Source organism: Triturus cristatus, chromosome 9 (assembly GCF_964204655.1).
Source record: "Triturus cristatus chromosome 9, aTriCri1.1, whole genome shotgun sequence".
Classification (NCBI taxonomy): domain Eukaryota; kingdom Metazoa; phylum Chordata; class Amphibia; order Caudata; family Salamandridae; genus Triturus; species Triturus cristatus.
In genome coordinates, this window is record NC_140592.1 from 42,271,764 (window position 1) to 42,289,537 (window position 17,774).

Sequence of the window (17,774 nt, forward strand, 5' to 3'; positions counted from 1 at the left end):
ACAATGTTACTGCTCATGAGTTTCAAAAAGAGACAACAATATAATCCTGCAGTGGCTGAACTCGACAGATTAAGAAATATATCCCAAATTATATATAACAGTCGGTAGACGCATGCCTCTACAGTGTACTCTTAAATTTTGAAACCAGAATTGGTCAAGTTCGTATCCTTTCAAAGTTCCCTTTTCAAACAATCATTATCAACGCCAAGTCTGGCCCTGGCACGGTAGTGCGATTTTTGTTTAGTATTAATAAAATTTGACACTTCAGACAGCAGTTTCAGCAGAGAGGACAAAGATGGAATGGGCATGGAATCCACATACTAATCATGCATATTAGTCTGGGCCACTGGCATTTTGCGATGCTGCAGCGTTTTCCTCATAATTATGGATTTGCCAAACTTCCCAAATAATGCTCGCATAATAAATCTCGCTTTTGAGAGTGATTAAGCTATTGACATTGTAAATAACAATGCCGTTTCTTTAAATGTTTTAAAAACAAACAAAAATAATGTCACGAGCAATGCCAATAGCTCTAACTTTAACAATGCCGAGACCGTTGCATTGTAAATGTTTGTTCATCCTTGCGATGAAGAGTTTTGCCTCCCTTTCCTTCTTTTTGTGCTTCTTGGATCTCGAAGCATGCCCCAAAGTCGACTTCGACCTCGATCATGACCTCGACCTCGTTCTCGACTTCCTCCTTCCTCTCTTCTCCTTTTTCATCCTTGCGACAGCAAAAGCATCCATCCACATCATGTTCAGATGATGAACACCATACAAAGTCGTCATGTGGATCCGTGATCGACATATGTTTTCCACATTCACGACATTTTTTCGAAAAAGGAACAGAGAAATCCAGTAGAAACACAAAGTAACAGTGAAGCTACAGATTGAGATTCCCGAAATGCGTTGGCGTCGACGGCACGGAAAAAAGGGAACGGGCGTCATCACGCCGACGAGGTCTTCTTATGGAGCCAGTGACGTGAGCCGGTGACGTCTCTGTGACGTAGTCTTCGACCTCATCGGCGTGGACCGCTACAAAAGTTTCCGAATGTTGCTGGCGCAGGGGATATTCACAAGGTGAGGAATCCACTGGCAGATGTATCCATCAGAAGGATGATTACTTACATGAGAAAAAATCATGTGCTTCAATAGTAAATAAAGAATCTCAACTGAAAACAGAGGTGTACTTTGAGATTGAATTTGACAATTATTTCTACCTAAAGTTCTTCAATTGTGATCACCGGCAGTGCACTAAAGAGACGCTTCCCTGTGGGAAAGCGCAACAATTATCACATTTGACACACGTCCAGGTTCAGAGGAAGATACCTTTGATGCATGCAAACCAACCCCCAAATATATGTGATTAAAACTTGTTTCATCTGAAGGAATACTATAGAGGAGTGTGTGATCCATACCTTTTGAATAATTTATAACATTTATGTCATAGCCCTTTCTTTTTCTTTTGAAACTTGTATATTTAGTGAAGTTTCTCAAAATATTAATTTACCCTGTTGATATCAATGGTTCACAAACTGGTCTACGCTCTGCAGCTTTATTCTTATCATAAGGCAATTGTAGAAGCAGGGCCTAAATAAGGATAGTTGATATGTTTTACAGTTCATCCCTGCACACTAAATGGGAACCAGGATCTTACGACCTTCAGAATTCGCTACCACCAATCATACACAAAAAACAATATGCTTATTTCGGTTTACTAAACAAGTTTGGCACAGACACTGTATAAAATGTAATGAGTCGCAACTCAAACTCCATTGCCAATCGTCGAGCTCCTAGCCATAGTCCTGGACAAACCCCTCCCCCCCCCCCCCCCCCCCCCCACCTCCTTTATCCTGGAAACACCCCTGTGATTTAGGGCTTTACTTTTTTAGTTCAATATACAAAATGGAAGATTACTGTAGCAATATTGAAATGGTTACTTGGAGTAGATTTGCGGCTTGAAGGATTTAATGGACACGCATGCTGTACATTATTTCATCATCTAGTGATTTGGTCTGGAAAACTTCATAGTCTCCATTCCCTTTCTCCTTTTTTTGTGTGTTTGGGTGCCGTCTGGTACCATTTAATATCAAGTCCCTTCCACTTGTGATGCAAGACGAGCGCCTCGGATGTCTGTGCGTGGACACCATCTTCAGATTCTATTTTCTATTCCTTAGCGACTTGGTTTGTCATAGTGGCTTACATTTACTCTGCTAGACAGTAAAAGACATTCTTCTTCTTGTCCTTTTACCCTTGTTTGCATGCTCATGTTGCACCTCATTTCTTGGGGAGGTGAGTGGGTTGTACGTGAATCCAAAAAATTCTTCAAGCTACAAAACTGCTCCTACAGGCAAGTAACCATTTTGTTTGGCAATGTGATTTTTTTCTGGATTCACATGCTGTGTGTTGATTTTGTAGCAGTATCCACGTTCTCCTTTGGACGTTGGGTTGAAATGCGTTTGAGCTGGAATACAGGTTTTTTTTGTAATCTCTTCCCACCTGTGACTATTTACTTGAATGTCGACAGTGTTTGGTGAACTTATGTACTGATGTCCATTTAGCTGCCATCAATATGTTACTGAGTGAAACATTCGCTAGGAAGGTGAAAGTTCCTGCCTTCTTTCTTGTGGAGTGTGCTATAGGTTTTTTTCCCAGTTATATGGCCACTTTTTTACGGCATGTTTGGATCGTCTGTACTATCCACCTCAGGATGGCGCTTTTAGTTACTGGTGAGCCCATTTTCTGTTTGCAAATGATACAAAGAATTGGCTTCCTTTCCTGAAGTCCTTTGCTTCTTTAAGTAATACGTTGCCGCCCTTCACACGTCAAGCATGCGCAGAGCCCTTTCTGCTTCAGTCCTCGGGTCCTGGAAAAACCCTGGTAGCTGAATTGTTTGGTTGATGTAGAAGGGTGATATTACCTTTGGAAGAAAGTGTGAGTTTGTTCTCATAACTTTTCTATCTTTGTGACAGGTTTCTTGGATCGTCAAAATCTCAATTTTGCTTAACCTGCGCACAGAGGTTTTTATGATTAGTAATGCTGTTTTTAGGGTTAGGAACTTGAGCTCTGAATTGTGTAGAGGTTTAAAAGGTTCCTTCATTTATTACTTTAGGATCAGATTAAGGTTCCACATCGGCGTGGGTGCTGTTCTGGGTGAGGCCAGTCTCTGACAGTTCTAGGAACCTTTTATTACAGGTGCAGTGAAGAAACGTCTTCCTATGTCCCTAAATGTACTTTTAAGGAGGCACAAGTCAAATGTTTGTACAGCAGATGCATAAGGTATCTGATTACTGACATATCTTGCATTCTGCTTTTTACAACTGTTCCTTTTTGCACTGCTAGATAGATCTGTCCGTTTGGCTGTGTAACCTTTTCTTATGCTGGTCAGTCGTGCCTGTCAGAACTTGCAATGATCTCGTTGGCAGGTTAAGGTGTCCCAATTCTATGTCCTCAGGAGCTATGCCGCTAGACTTAGGCTGCCTGGTTTTGGATTAAGTATTCTCCCCTCTTGCACTGAATGGAGGTTTTGGCGTATAGTTAGCTTTATTGTGTTTTCTTGGGGCATCTCTATTAGGTCTGAAACCAAAGTTTGTTTTGCCTACTGTGGAGCAACAAGGATCAGTGTAATTTGCGATTGTTTGCACTTGGATATCACTAGCTATATCAGGACGATTGGCAGAAAGGCTAGGCAAATTTCCCGTACCATTTTGTTGACAGGACATATCCTAGGGAGTGGTGGTGTGAGAGTCTGGATGTGAAGTCTCTGCATTTTGTGTTTTTCGGTGTTGCAAATAAATACAGCTCTGGTGTGCCCCATTGCCCGAGGATTCTTTGGAGTACTTGTTGATGTAGCTCCCACTTGTGTGAGACTGTAAACTGCCTACTTAGTCGGAGTCTATATTTTCCACTCCTGGCACGTGTACTGTCATATGTGGATGGTCTATCTCCAAATCTTTTGCACTAGTTTATGTGTTGAATTGGTTCCTGTGTCTTCCACAGCCCCATGACTTAGAGTCTTCATGTGAGCTCCTATCCTGTGTGAGATGCATCCGTGGTGACGATCACAGTTGTGGTTGGTTGCAAGAAAGGCCTTCCCACTGCCATGTTGCTCTTGTTCCACCATGTCATCTTCTCCTGTACTTTTTGTGTTACAACCATTAGATCCTCCCAACTGCCCATAGCCTTCGACCATTGGTTTTGGATCCATTCCTGGGGTGGCCTCATGTGTTATTTTTCATGCAGGATTAGGGGACAGGAGGCCATCATTCTCCTTCCCGTTGTGCTCCAAGTCAGAAACAGCTCCTTGTTGTGGAGGAAAGCCTGTTCGGATATCACTTGTATCCTCTTGAGGGTGGGGAAAACTTGTCTCCATTGTGTTGATTTGGTCTCTTATTCTCTCTCTGGGAATACCAATGATTTTTCTAGATTTATCATGAATCCCAGCATGTGCAACGTGTCCATGACCGTTCTAATGCTCCTCTTGCATGCGGAGAAGGAGCTTGCTTTTACTAGCCAGTCATCAAGGTAGGGATATATGTGTATCCCTTATCTGATACACTGCTACTGGTGCGACAACTTTGAATTGGTAGTGTACTTAGTTTATGAGGAACTGCCGAAATTGCTTGTGGCTATGATTTGTGGGGATGCACAAGAAGGCATTCGTCAAGTTTATTGTTGCCATGTAGTCCTCTTTACGTAGTAGTGGAATGATTTCCTGTAGAGATTTCATTTTGTGTTCTGTTTTTTGGTCATGTAGCTGGTGGTGTTCTTAGCTGCTCTATTCAGTAGCCATGTTGTATGATGTTTAAGACCCATTTGTCTGCCTTTCTGCCACCCACTGGTGACATGTGTTGAGGGCACTGCTGAGTGGAGTCCCTTGCTGAAGGACCTTGCTCCCCTGGATGGTTGCCCCATTCCTCTGTCTTTGCCGCAAAAGGTCTGACACTGTGGTGTTGAAAACCTCCACTGTTGCTGGGCGCCTTGATGCACAGCTGGCTGCTGGCAGAGTGGTTGAGTTGCTGGGCTTTGAAAGCTTCCTCTCCCTGCAGGGCTTCTTATTGGAGTTGCTCCCCTTCTTGGTTGATTCCGGAACTGTAGCACTCCAATGTCCTTTGCAGTGTCATTGTCTTTTTTGATCTGCTGCAGTGTTGTCTCCAGCGGTTCCGAACAGATGCTCTCCTGTAAAAGATGTGTTTATCATGTTAACCTGAGCCTAATTCCTAAAGCCGGACACCCGTAACCAGGTAGGTCTCCTCAAGGATATTCCTGTTACCAGCTGCCTGCTGTATCTAATGCCAATTTTGGGCAACCCCGGTGGCACTCGCAAGTGAGTGTTTACCATTTACAGGGTGGTTCTCTCTCCCCTTCCGTTCATTCTGACTGTGCAGTCGACACCTTACGCAGTATGCTTCCTTTTTTTGATGATCTTCGGTTACCTCTCTGGTGATTTGTTTTCCACCTTCTGCTCTTTTCTTGCTCTCCTCTGTTTTTTTTACTCTACGATCTGTTGATATTTTCAGGAAACTTCTCTTGGCATCCGCAGAACAAAAGAATCTGAAGATGGCACCCACGCACAGAGGCTTCTGGGGCACACATCCAATGTCACAAGGGGACGGGACTGGACACCATATGGCACCAGAGGATGCCCACACAAAAAAAAAGAGAAAGGGAAAAGAGACTGAAGTATTCTGGACTCAACCACTAGATGGTGGAATAATGCACAGCATATGAATCCAAAAAAGATTCATGCCGCAAACCAACTTTCTTATCCTGAGGAGAAGCATGTGTCCGCTACATTCATCACCAGATTGGCTCTGAAGAAATAACACTAGCTTTGGATTTAAACCATATGAAAGATTTCAAGAGTTTAGTGATTGTCTTTAAGGTACATTTTAAGTATGTTCTAGGAAAGCAAGACAACAATTACCTAGGGTACCCTTCGCCACAGCCATGACAATCCTTTGAGGTCTATATAAGATTTCTCTAACGTGCAGTATTTTTATTCCTCTTTTGTAGGGCGGTAGTAATGGCGCTTGCTGTACTTACAACACAAAACTATTCTCAAACCAATAGGTATATCCCAAAGCAAATTGTCCTTTCCTTGCACAGCTGTTCATAAGGAAGTTCTTTTCTCTTTTCATCTTTGCCAACATGTCTCTAAACTCTACACTGTTGACGCCTGCACTGCAAATGAGAAGTTTGCAAAACTAAGTTTTGGAGGCCACAAACTAATATGAATCAAGTCCAAACTCTAGATCTGCACTTCTGTAAAGTATTTGTTCCCTTCTTGGCAATCATTGGCTTAGGAACACCTTGAGGCGCTTGGGTTGGCTGTAAGGGCTCGAGGAGTCTTTACATCAAATCACTCACCAGAACACCTCATTGCATCGGCTGCACTGTACTCGTCGAGCTTTTGGCTCCTGTACCTGTATGACCATGGGACAGTCGGCACCAGGACACAACTGAAGCTGATAGTGACTCTGAAGAGGGAAAGTGAAGAACACAAAATTATATCTGAAATACTATGCATAAGGTACAGTATTTATCAATGAGGCCTGTACTGTTTTGCAGTATTAAAAATAATTTGCTACTTATCTACACCTCCAGTTTGCCAGCGTTGGTATCTTTCATATATTCACCTGCTTCAATCATTCCGCCTTTTCCGACTGGGTTTGCGCAGTAATTTCAAACAGCAGTAAACCGTGTTAAAATGCTCATAGGCCCAAAATCAGCCTTTGTTTAGTAGTGCATCCAACTCATTTGAAACAACCTACATTTCAGTCAATGATGTGGAACAGCTGAACTCTCTGCTCTCATAGAGGCCACATAGCTCAGATTTCACAAGTGTGAAGGATACACAGAATGGATAATCAGTCTCGGACCGTGGAGGTAGGAGGGGTCGCATGCGAATCTATGAAAAATACCAAAACTGGAGAACTGGAGTTACAGTTAATGGGCTCCTTCTCTGGCACTGGATCTTTCATGCTTGAATCTGGATAGCAAGCAGTACAGGCTTGCCTGCTGGTACTAGTTTAGTCCAGGCAGGGAGCAAAAAGGGTTCCTTCCTGCTCCTTCGCCTAAGTAAGACAGTTGAATTTGGCTTCATAAAGGATTCTATGGGGATAAAGGAGTCGCACAGAGTGAAATGAGTGGTGAGGAGGGAAGAGAAGACAGTGGAAGTGACTGCCACTAGAAACTATAGAGCAACCCACAAACTTAAGTGCTACATACTTTCAGGAGTGGCTGCAGCAGATGAGGTTTCTGCCCCTCATGTATCCCAGCACAATCAAGCACAAAACATACAATCAGGGGACCGAATTGTGATGTACACATTTATTTGGGAGAATCGGTAGGTAACCTCCCCAATGGGGTTTCAGTTAAAGAGACCTGTAACTCACTACTATAAACATCTATCACTGAATGTTAATAGTGTTATGGTCTCATAATGGGGGCAGTAGCCACCCATGTCAAAATCCCAATCAACCAAATGAGGCAAATACTAGGTCGGTGAGGAACATACAAAATCTTTATTGAGCACTTCTTTTGAGACTTGACATTGGCCTTCAGCACAAAAATAAATAAATACGGAGTCTGTCTAAAAGATACAGTGAGGAGCAGGTGGTCACATTGATACAGTGCCAGGAACGTCTGAACATATAGCCAAGCGTGGATGGCAAGGGAGACGTTCGCTTTTGTATCCTGGTCTGTCAGACAGTGAGTGTGTGTGCATACCATAAGGAGTGGAGTGGTGTTTCTCTTGTACTTTCCAAGCAGTTACAAAAAGGAAAGGAGGCAAATGACTCCCTGACCATTAAAAAGGACAGTAGTTTACAGCCCAATTGGCATCCACTTAACATTATACCTAATGGAAAGGAGCTGCACATCAGTGTCGCAAATGAACCTTTTTCTCCTGGTTTGCTCCCAAGTCACAATACAATCCTGAAGATTACAAATGCAGGTCCTAATAATTAACTGAAAATTAAAAAGGTCAGTACTTTTGTGAGGTTAATTTTTCTTTCACCGATACACTGGCAGAAGGCATACTTGCCAAGTACATCAACTGTAGCACATGCTACCCAATATTCTAACACCAAAGTGTCTGACAAAGACGAAGAAAGGGGCAGAAGGAACCAAAGGGAGGGGGTGGAGAAAAGATAAAAGAAAGACAGGCAACAACATACCTCCACATAGTCCCTAAAGAGGTAGCGCCTGTATTTGTCTTTAAGCTCCTCGCTCGGCAGCAAAGGATACACAAAGTCTTCTGGCGTTCGTAGAAGACAATCCTGGGCCATGCACGATATCCCTATGAAACAGAGGACTATAATTAACTGAATATAAAAAAACATTTTGTGTTGCATACCACTTTACCACTGCATTCTTAGAAATATATCTACCATTTCCCTTTGTTAACTTAATCAGCTCTCAACCCCAAATATGCATCAAGTATTGTAAGTGATCACATATGTAGCCCACATACATGACTACACCGAAAGACACTCAAAAGGCTCAATCCAGATATCTATTTAACTTGGCTATTCAAAGTGGCATAGTGTTAACTGACATTCACTGACTTAACATGGTTGCAGTTTTGTGTGGTTTGCTTCATGCCCAATGTCTATTGGGCACCGTTGGTAATCAGGAGGAGTCTGGCGTTGCAGGATAGTAGGGAAATTTGACTTTATTTTTCAATGGTGTGTGATGCATGGTTGGGACACAGTGAAAAATCATTCTAAGCCACAGTTCAATGTTGGTTCAGTGCATCACATGCTCTCAAGTTATGAAAGTTGTAGACCTCCATGACCAGTCTGGCAAACACAGCTGTATATCACTTTTGTGCATCATCCTTCCATTCAAAAATAAATAGGACTGCTTGCTGATCACCTAGGACTTGTTGGTGCAAGTTATAGTGTTTTTGATTTCTATCCACTAGAACTGTATATCTATCCACTAGAACTGTATACCAATTTGGTATTATATTGGTATTCAATTCAAAAGGATATAGATGCAATCGGGTGCGATTAAATTATTATTCAATTCAAAAGGTTATAGATGCAATCGGGTCACCAATTTCTCTTAAATTAGATTTATATTCACTACTGTATGAAATAAATGAAATTTTGCTTGGTGAAATATTGACAAATGTGAACAAATTACTACTTTCTGAATTAAGAACGTATCCTAGTTTTGGAGTTTTCTTACTCATTTTCCACCACCAATTTTCAAGTATGTAGAAATATCATCAACAGAAAATACTGCTCTCAGTTTATCAAAACAAATGAGGACATAATGGTGAAGGCGGAAAATTAGCACGGCTAAGCATTGCTTTATGCCATTGTCAAACAAAACCACAATGTTTACTGGACATCACAGTTTTTTTGTTTTAATGAAAAACCATGCGTTGCCCTATTTTGGATATTTTCTCAGACTTCTTCAGAGTAATTCACAAATTAGAGTTCTAGTTACAGTCCCCAACAAGTGGGAAAAAAGGACACATTTATGGATTTAATTTACGAAGGCTTAAAGGTGATCTTACTTAAACATCAAAAAAAGGCTCAGCCCCAGGGGAAAACCCTTTAAATTAGTTTGTTGACAATAACTGTCTATTGGTTGCCAGGTGGGCTGGGATCGGTAAGCAGGAGCATCCATTATGAAACCGCACTTTAGGTTAAAAGAAATTCTCAATTAAAAAAAAAAAAAGCAGCAGCAGTAGAATCTGACTTGTGGTGTTCTCTTTAGTCTATAGAAGTGCAGTAGCAATTAAAAACAGTTTTGGGTCTCATTTTATACCTTAGGTTCTTTTGAGCATAATTTAAATTATAGGCTAAAAATACCCCATATATCTGACAGTGCAATCACACAAATAACTTGCTTATCTTGTCCAACTGCACCTCCACCCAAATATATCTTATGTACAAAACCTGCATTGTTGCCTTTCTTGAAAGGCTTGCGTCCCTCATCGTTTAATTATCCTTTCTGAAGCATCAAGTTCTGGCAGCTGAAGTGAGTGTCGTTTTTTTCCAAAGAAACAGTAATGAGTTGTTTCCGACACACCCAAGCATTGCGAAATGTTCACAAACTGACTAGGAGCCTTGTTGTAGCAATAATGTATGCAGTAAGTTGAAGACCTACAAAATCTAGCACATTTAATGTTTAGAACAGGCCATCAACTGAAAGCGAACCTTTCAACAACTGCTACGCAAGCAGACAGTAAATAAGCTTCAAGAGATTAACAAATCATGAATTTAGAGCTATAGAAGCGAAGAGTTAACTGGTTGTGTATATTGTGGATTAAAGTCGGAATATTTTGTAAATAATTATTTTGTTCCGCTAATTGTTTAAAAACTATGCCAGTGATAAGTCCTGCTTTTTATACATATTGTGTAGGTTCTTTCACTCATCATTTGTAAAATGCATGTTCCTACTTTGCATCACCTCTTCCCTTACTCCTTTTATTCTTCTGACTTATCTTCCTACCTGTAACCCTCTGTGTGTCCTCTTTATTATCAAACAAAAGCCACCTTCCTTCTTCGTCCTATTAAATGGATCTGCAGCAACCATGCCAGAATCACCCTCCTGTCCAGGGCCGCCTTCTAGATCACTTTCTCAACCATCCCCAGTTTTCGGACTCCTTTTCTTTTTTTAAACCCGTTGTATAATTTTTATTATATTACACAAACAACAAAACATTAAAGAGCAAGCTGCAAGCAGAACTTACCAACACCAACCCCATCCCTTACGAGTACTGTGCAATGCTGCTCCCAGCAGCTGCGGCAGAACTGGTGCTGGCAGGCTAAACAGATCAAGTTCTCTTTTCGGACTAGTTGCATGCACACCGCGCAATGATGCGAGGAGGAATGTACCATAATCTGGAAATGAAAGAATACATTGTAAAGAACCAAACTCATTTGTAATCTTTAGCAAAATCCACTTCTAAGTAACTCCTAAAGCAGAGGGCTCCAGAGAGTCATCAAAATAATACATTGATCCAACACCCTCCCCTGATAATCTGCAGGTCAATGCAGGTTTCCAACAAGGGACTTCACAGGAGCAATTTGTGAATTGGAATCTTGGAGTTGATTAGCTGAACTTTCAATGTCAAGAATGAAAGATGTTTGATTCATAGCAACAGAACAAAACAGACACACAACCCAAGTAACTGGGATCAAAAAATTATATTCAAACTAGAAATAAGTCTACAGCGTTGAAGTGGAGTAGTGTAAGATTTAGACGACAAGACAGAGGGGGCGAGTTAAACTCGGACACTAAAGTAATTTCAGTAATTCCATTTCTTGTCAGAATGCTTGAATAGAAAGCCACTCTTCACGAGCTACAACTATTTCATATACCTACGGAATATGCCAGAATTTCAATCACAGACTTGCTCTAGCTGCAAACGCTCACATGCCGGTCTCATAAAACAATAGTCCTGTCCTTCTACGCAAAAACTACAGAGCGAACATCAGCTCAGGTTCCCTCCAAACCACTCCAGAGGTTCGATGTCCAGGGTCTGCCATACTTGAGAGCACATGCACTAAAATTGCAATTACAAAATCCCGGGCTGCATCAGAAGGCACAGAGACTAAATATTTTTGTGCAGGTGACTATAATAACACCATGTTCTTGCTGGACTCCATAACTCATACGGACTGTTCTCAACCCTGACTTTCATGCTCAGTAGCCGATCCAAAAATAAGCTGCGACTTGTTGGAAGATTTCCTGAACCCCAACACACTTTAACCCGGCTTGCTGCCCTTCAGTTCTAAGATCTAGTTTAAATACATGAGAGATGCACACAGAGGAATCCATAAAAATAAAATGCAACAGTACTCAAACAGATGCTTTGTATCCGGAACTGTTGACTGTCTCCCAGAGGTCAGTGGACATCACCTGAAGTTTGCACTTTCAGATGGAGAAGCTGAAAGTCTGCATAGTGCCTAGAAGCCTGTCCGCTGAAGGAGGAAAGAAATGTGCCCGACGCTGAAGCAGGACAGACTGTCAAAGAGAAGCTCTGCTTTCCAGGGTACTCCACAAACCAAGATCATCTTAAGGGTATCAGACCGCAAAACCAGACCTAACTTGTATTGTGAGTGGGTCCTTCCGTCTCTCTACATGGTTGTTACCTGGGAAATGTCCCAAAGTCTTCAACAAATCAAGCGGGCCGTCAGCCACGAGTGACATGAACTTGCGCTGCTGATGCCAGAAGATCAAGAAGGCACCTTCGCCACTGTGAGCCTGATCAGCCTGGAAGGCTGGAACTGCACCTCGCTGCTATAGCCCTGATCAATCAGGGAAGCAATGTCACCTGGAGCTGGACGTCAAGTTATTGTGTCTGTTGTTGACTGTTGAGTTTTGAACCATTGCTCCCACATACAACCTCCCTGAGAAGCCTGTGGAATACTCTCTCTTGCTATCTGAGAGCTACATGTGGAAAGGGCAGTACATGGCCCAGTTTGTACAGCCATAATAGGATGGGCCCAAGGGCAACAGTGGCAAACAAACTCAACCACCACTGTTTGGGTCCATAGCCCCAGTCTGCACTGTGGCCCCTTGAATGAGATTTGATACCTATTCCTGTGTTCCGACTGGCCTTTAAAACGAAAAATTGCGCTCTCCCTGCAGCAGATTTAAAAGTGCCCAAATGATGCAAGGCTGAGTTGCAGAGGAGACGATGAGCTGTGTCACAAGCTCTCCAGGAGCATGCAATATCTGAGAGGGAGTGAGGCTGACCGTACCTACAGTCGGAATGAATTGGCTCAGCGAAAATCCAGAGCACTGGTGAGAGCGGGCTCAGTGGTGTGGACTATGGACATAGCTTCCTAGCCGTGTTACCGTTTGGGGCCAGTGTAGTCCACAGACAGGACTGGTCTGGCCATGCATGACTTGTGGTGCATCTAGGGGAGCGATCTGATAAAGAGTAGAACTGCTTAGAAAAAAATCAAGAACAAGGAGAAAAGGCCAGGCATGTTATCACTCACAGAGTGACAAGAGGGGGATGTAGAAATGGGTGAAAGGACTAAGAAGGTAAATATGCAAAAAGTGAAAAAGCAAGGAAGATAATGGATTCAGAAATGAAATATGGCATGGTGCCAGTCTAGTTTCTAGACAGCAATGCAAATTTCATAGGAATGTAAAGTCCCCCCATTAAAAGAGAAATACGCACAACAAAGGAGAGCAGCTGGGCACAATGGCAAAGCACAAAGCCAGGCAAATGGCTTTGAAAAATGACATGCTACAGCTGACGAGAGCCAAAATAATGTATGGTATAAACCTACTGGTGACACCAGAACACCTACACGGAATAGGAGGAGGGGGATAACATGTTGATGTTGTCCACAAAGGGAGACCCAAGACTACTAATAGTAAATAATGACAGCTCTACAGAAAGGTTTTGCAAACTCATTACCTGAACCACTCAGTGCAAAGAACAGGCTACACAAAGTCGAGAAAAGCCAGGCCGAACAAATGCATGAACACGAACTCCTACGTGGTGAGCAAAATAGCGATGGACTAAACCCAGATCTGTGACTGGGGGTGAATGTTTTGCCAATGTGTAGCATTCCGTCCATCATCTTGTGTGTTTTGCTGTTCGCCCTATGTGGAAGGGTATGCCCAGACGTGGGTCCCGTGCTCACTACGCCACTGGAGTCAAGCTATCCTGGCTGAGGAGGGGTGAAACCCCGAAACTGGTCCTAGGATGCTTGATTCCGGTCCAGAGAAGACATGGCTTGGCAGTTCGGGTTGGACTGTTCCCATGAGGCACAGGGTCGAGACTGATTTGCATATGGCCATGTCTGAACTGGGGTGGCGTGGTGAGCAAAATAACGATGGATTAAAACCAGATCTGACACTGGGGGTGAATGTTTTGCCAATATGTAGCATTCCGTCTATCATCTTGTGTGTTTTGCATGATGAACTCCTATCCGAAGTATTGCGCCTAGAACATCTCGAAGCTTTAGACAAAATCGATAATGATAATTGCTTTTAGAGCAATAAATGTGTGAATACGCAGACTCAGCAAGGACTTACTAACAGAATTGGGAAGCTGTTAAAGCTAAGATTTTCAAAGGAATGACCACTCTATACAAAACATTCTATTCTGGCGCTCCTACTTTTTTTTATCCAAATATTTACATTACATCGACCGCTCATAATCCCAGCTGAGCCAATTTCTTGCTCCTTAATGTCCCCAAAGCTTATGATCTTTCTTTTGGGGACCACACATTTTAAATTGCAGCAGCCAGACAATCGAATATGCTTCCTTTAGCGCTGCTTCCGGAATCAAATACATCTTCTATAGGCTTGGCTTTCTAACCAAAACTGCTTATTTGCTTTTGTCAGTTTATGCTGTCTAGTGTCAAGAAGCTTCAGTGGATGCTGCACTCTATAAAATACAATGTCCAAACCTTGTTCTGACACCTACTCAAGACGGCTGAAGATCGAACAAAAGGCTTTGACTGGACACACTGTCTATTCAGCATATTAAGTTTAACAAAACCTCATGCTGGAATTTACTCACATGCATAGATCGTTTAACGAAACAGACAGACATCCTGGCAGCTACTGGAAGTAAGAGGACATCCAGTTCAGAGATGACAAAATCATTATTCTAAGAGGTCTTTGTGATGAGTGATGGAACATAAAGACATGAAAGCAGCAAACACCTATATGAAAAACAAACCCCTACAGGTGGGGCTTTTGACTACAGTTTAGAATGAAAATGGTAAGATGTACTCCATTTAAACCATACCGGAAGCATCAAAGATCCAGAATCTTGAGCCCTTAAAAGCAGGTGATGATGGGTTGGAACTGACCTCCCCATGTAATATGAAAGAAGAACACACACGCCACACAGAACGCGGACAGCAGAAGGTAAACAGTGGGGGCTAAAGATGGGTGAAATAGCACGTTAACTGCCCTATACAAAGTACCTTTTTAAGAAAAAGGAGAAAAGGGAGAGACTTTTGGCCCTCAAGTCTCTGAAAACTACAGACAACTTTACTGCAAGGGAATCTATGAGATACTACTCACTTTTATACAAAGCTCAGGAATGTGATGAGTGAAAATAAGAACAAGATTTAGTTGGAGCAGAATTCCCCAGAAAAGAATGTTAACTGGTCAATCCCCTGGAACCAGTATCTCCTGAGGAAGTGAGAAATATGTTTGATTTTAATTTTAAATAGTGCAACATTCATCTGGAGGAGTATCTTGTTCTTGTGATAGAAAAACCAACCAATATACTAATCCTGGGTGGAGCCATACCCATACACTAACAACCCCACAAATCTTTAAGACAGTCAGGTCTTCAGAGCCTTCCAAAACCTGACCAATTTGTCCTCGTGGAAAAAAAGAGGGAGAGCATTCAATTTTACAGCCACAGTTGGAGAAAGTACATTCGCCTAATTATTTGTATTCGTCTTTCTGGAACTGATAAAAGGAACTGTTCTGCCAATCTTAAACAGTGACCCGGTCTATAAAGATGGAAAAGCCAACAAAAAAAGGAGATGGTCATGGTATGGTGTGCGTTGTGAACCAGGCATACTGATTTGAACAAGACACGCTCCTTGAATGGTAACCAATGTAAAGAGGCCAATGCCAGAGGGACATGACCTCTTTAGTTTAACCTCAAAACTAATCTGGCCAGACTGTTTTGAATCGGCTGCAATTTCCTTAACAAGTACCGTTTGAGATTTAGGTAAACTGAGTGGCAATAATCCAATCTGGAAAAGATTCACGATTTGAAAGTTATGCATAAAGGGAAACAAATACAGGATTCTCTGCAAGATAACGTAGCCGGAAAAAGCACAAACTGACCACCTAGTTAACTTGACTTACTCCTCGGCAGTGCTGAATACATTTTAAATCTAAGATTTTTCACACTGTGTGTGGGGACAGGTTTCTTACCCGGTGAAGATGGTCAGAAAGGAAGATGCCAAAAAGGCGTAGTTTGAAAGGAGACAGAAACTCGGTCTTCTTACAGTTTAATTCTAAATACTTTGCACACATTCAAGTCTCCACTTTGGACAGATAATCACATGGATGAGACAATGCAAGTAACCGGACCTTTCAGAACATTGCCAAAGCAATAAGATGTGCAAACAGAAACATATACAAGTTAAACAGCAAGGATAACAACAAACCCCAAGGAACTTCACTGGGGACAGCTCTAGCTGAGGACAAGAAAGTGCAGAGACTAACTTGTTGAAGTCTTTCTGCTAGGAAATTAGTAAACCATGCCAGCTCCATATCTGTAATGCGCCAGTCTGACAACCTAGCAAGGAGGATTTAAAGAGTCACTGTATCAAAAGCTATTAACAGATCCAATAGGATAAAGGCAGCAAGGATGTCACTGTTAGCGCAGTGGCATAATTCATCTACAGCACCCACCACCTCAAACTCAGTGCTGTGGCCCAGCTGGAAGCTCACCTCGAAAAGATGTAAAAGCTAATTAGCATTCACATGGTTATGTAGTTGGCGTAAAACCGCCTTCGCAAGCAGCTTGGCCACATATGGAACCTGAGAAACTGCACAACATTCTGCCAGATTGTCTGGTTCAAGAGACTTTTTTTTTAAGAAGAGGGATCGTCTGGATGGAATTCGAGGAAGCAAAAGAGCAAAACGGAATCGCTCTAGGTTGAGAAGGTTCAATCAGCAACGGATCCATGTGTAGCCTCGCTAGGAAAACTTCTGCAGATAAACCAGACTTGGTACAGCTATCAGTGAGAGAAAGAAAGTTCTCTACACTCACAGTGTAGCATTCTGATCAGTTGCTCAGCGAAAGTAACATAGGAATAGAAGACACCCAGGGCAGCCCTTCCAACTGGTTATTGACGGGAAATTCTTTTTGCGTTAAAAATTCTACAATTCAATTACATTACTCAGTTGAGGGCATCAAATCAGTCTAAAATCAGGGGCCTACTAATAGACAGAAAAATCGTTGCTGTAATGTTAGGGGGTGAATTTTTGGGAGGCAAAGTAGGCTACTTTAGCTCTCCTAATAGCCCTCTTGTAAACCAGGTTACACCCAAGTCAGGGCAAATTGCAGAGGGATGCTTTAAATCCACAAACCATCCATGAGGGACTGACCTTCCTGGAGGCACCCCAAGAGCAAAGGAATGTAATCAAATCACTGTCCAGTTGACAAGCCCCAGGGCCAGGTGATGTCACTCATTTGATTTATTTTCAGACATCGAGTTCACTATATCCTTCCATGATGGAGTCAACATTAAAACTAATTCTGAAACAAGATCAGGATTCACGTCTATTAAGTTCACGTGCGCCAATACCACTGACCAAGGATGCAAAGGTTTTTAATAAAAACCTGCCGTCAGGATTAGATGAAATGTGCATCAGGTTGGGTCCCCTTAATCAGGGTTTATGAAACCCTGCAATAAGCATAAATGTTGCTGGATGTACAGGGATGAAACGCTCAGAAGCCACTGGATAGGGTACAGCGGAGCTACTTGTATAAAGTATCAGATGACTAACTTTGGCCACTTGACAGATAAACAAAAATAAACCAAATTCAAGGCAAATTTAAAAGACTTCAAGCTAAGATTAATAGAATCGATAAACTGACTCAGACAATCCAAATGACCATGGGGACAAGACAAGGGTGCCCGATATTACCCATGACCTTTGCACTCTTATTGAGGCAATAGTACAAGCCATTAACGGAAAGGTCAATATACAGGGACTTGTAACAATATGGTCACAATGGGACTAACAATTAATGAACAAGCATGCTCACTGCTGTTCAGTGTGAAGGTCTTACTTACGTC

At 42.2% G+C, this 17,774-nt stretch overlaps 1 protein-coding gene across 2 annotated transcripts in view; it reads right to left on the minus strand.

Annotated features, from left to right (window-relative positions):
- The window catches only part of ARIH2 (ariadne RBR E3 ubiquitin protein ligase 2), a 282,679-nt gene that overhangs the window by 118,853 nt on the left and 146,052 nt on the right, over nucleotides 1–17,774 (minus strand). For both annotated transcript variants that reach the window (XM_085624353.1, XM_085624352.1), the window contains 3 exons: nucleotides 10,712–10,862; nucleotides 8,178–8,299; nucleotides 6,367–6,476 (listed from right to left, as the gene is read on the minus strand). In XM_085624353.1, coding sequence (XP_085480479.1) covers nucleotides 6,367–6,476; nucleotides 8,178–8,299; nucleotides 10,712–10,862 — 383 coding nt within the window. The remainder of the gene's footprint in view (nucleotides 1–6,366; nucleotides 6,477–8,177; nucleotides 8,300–10,711; nucleotides 10,863–17,774) is intronic.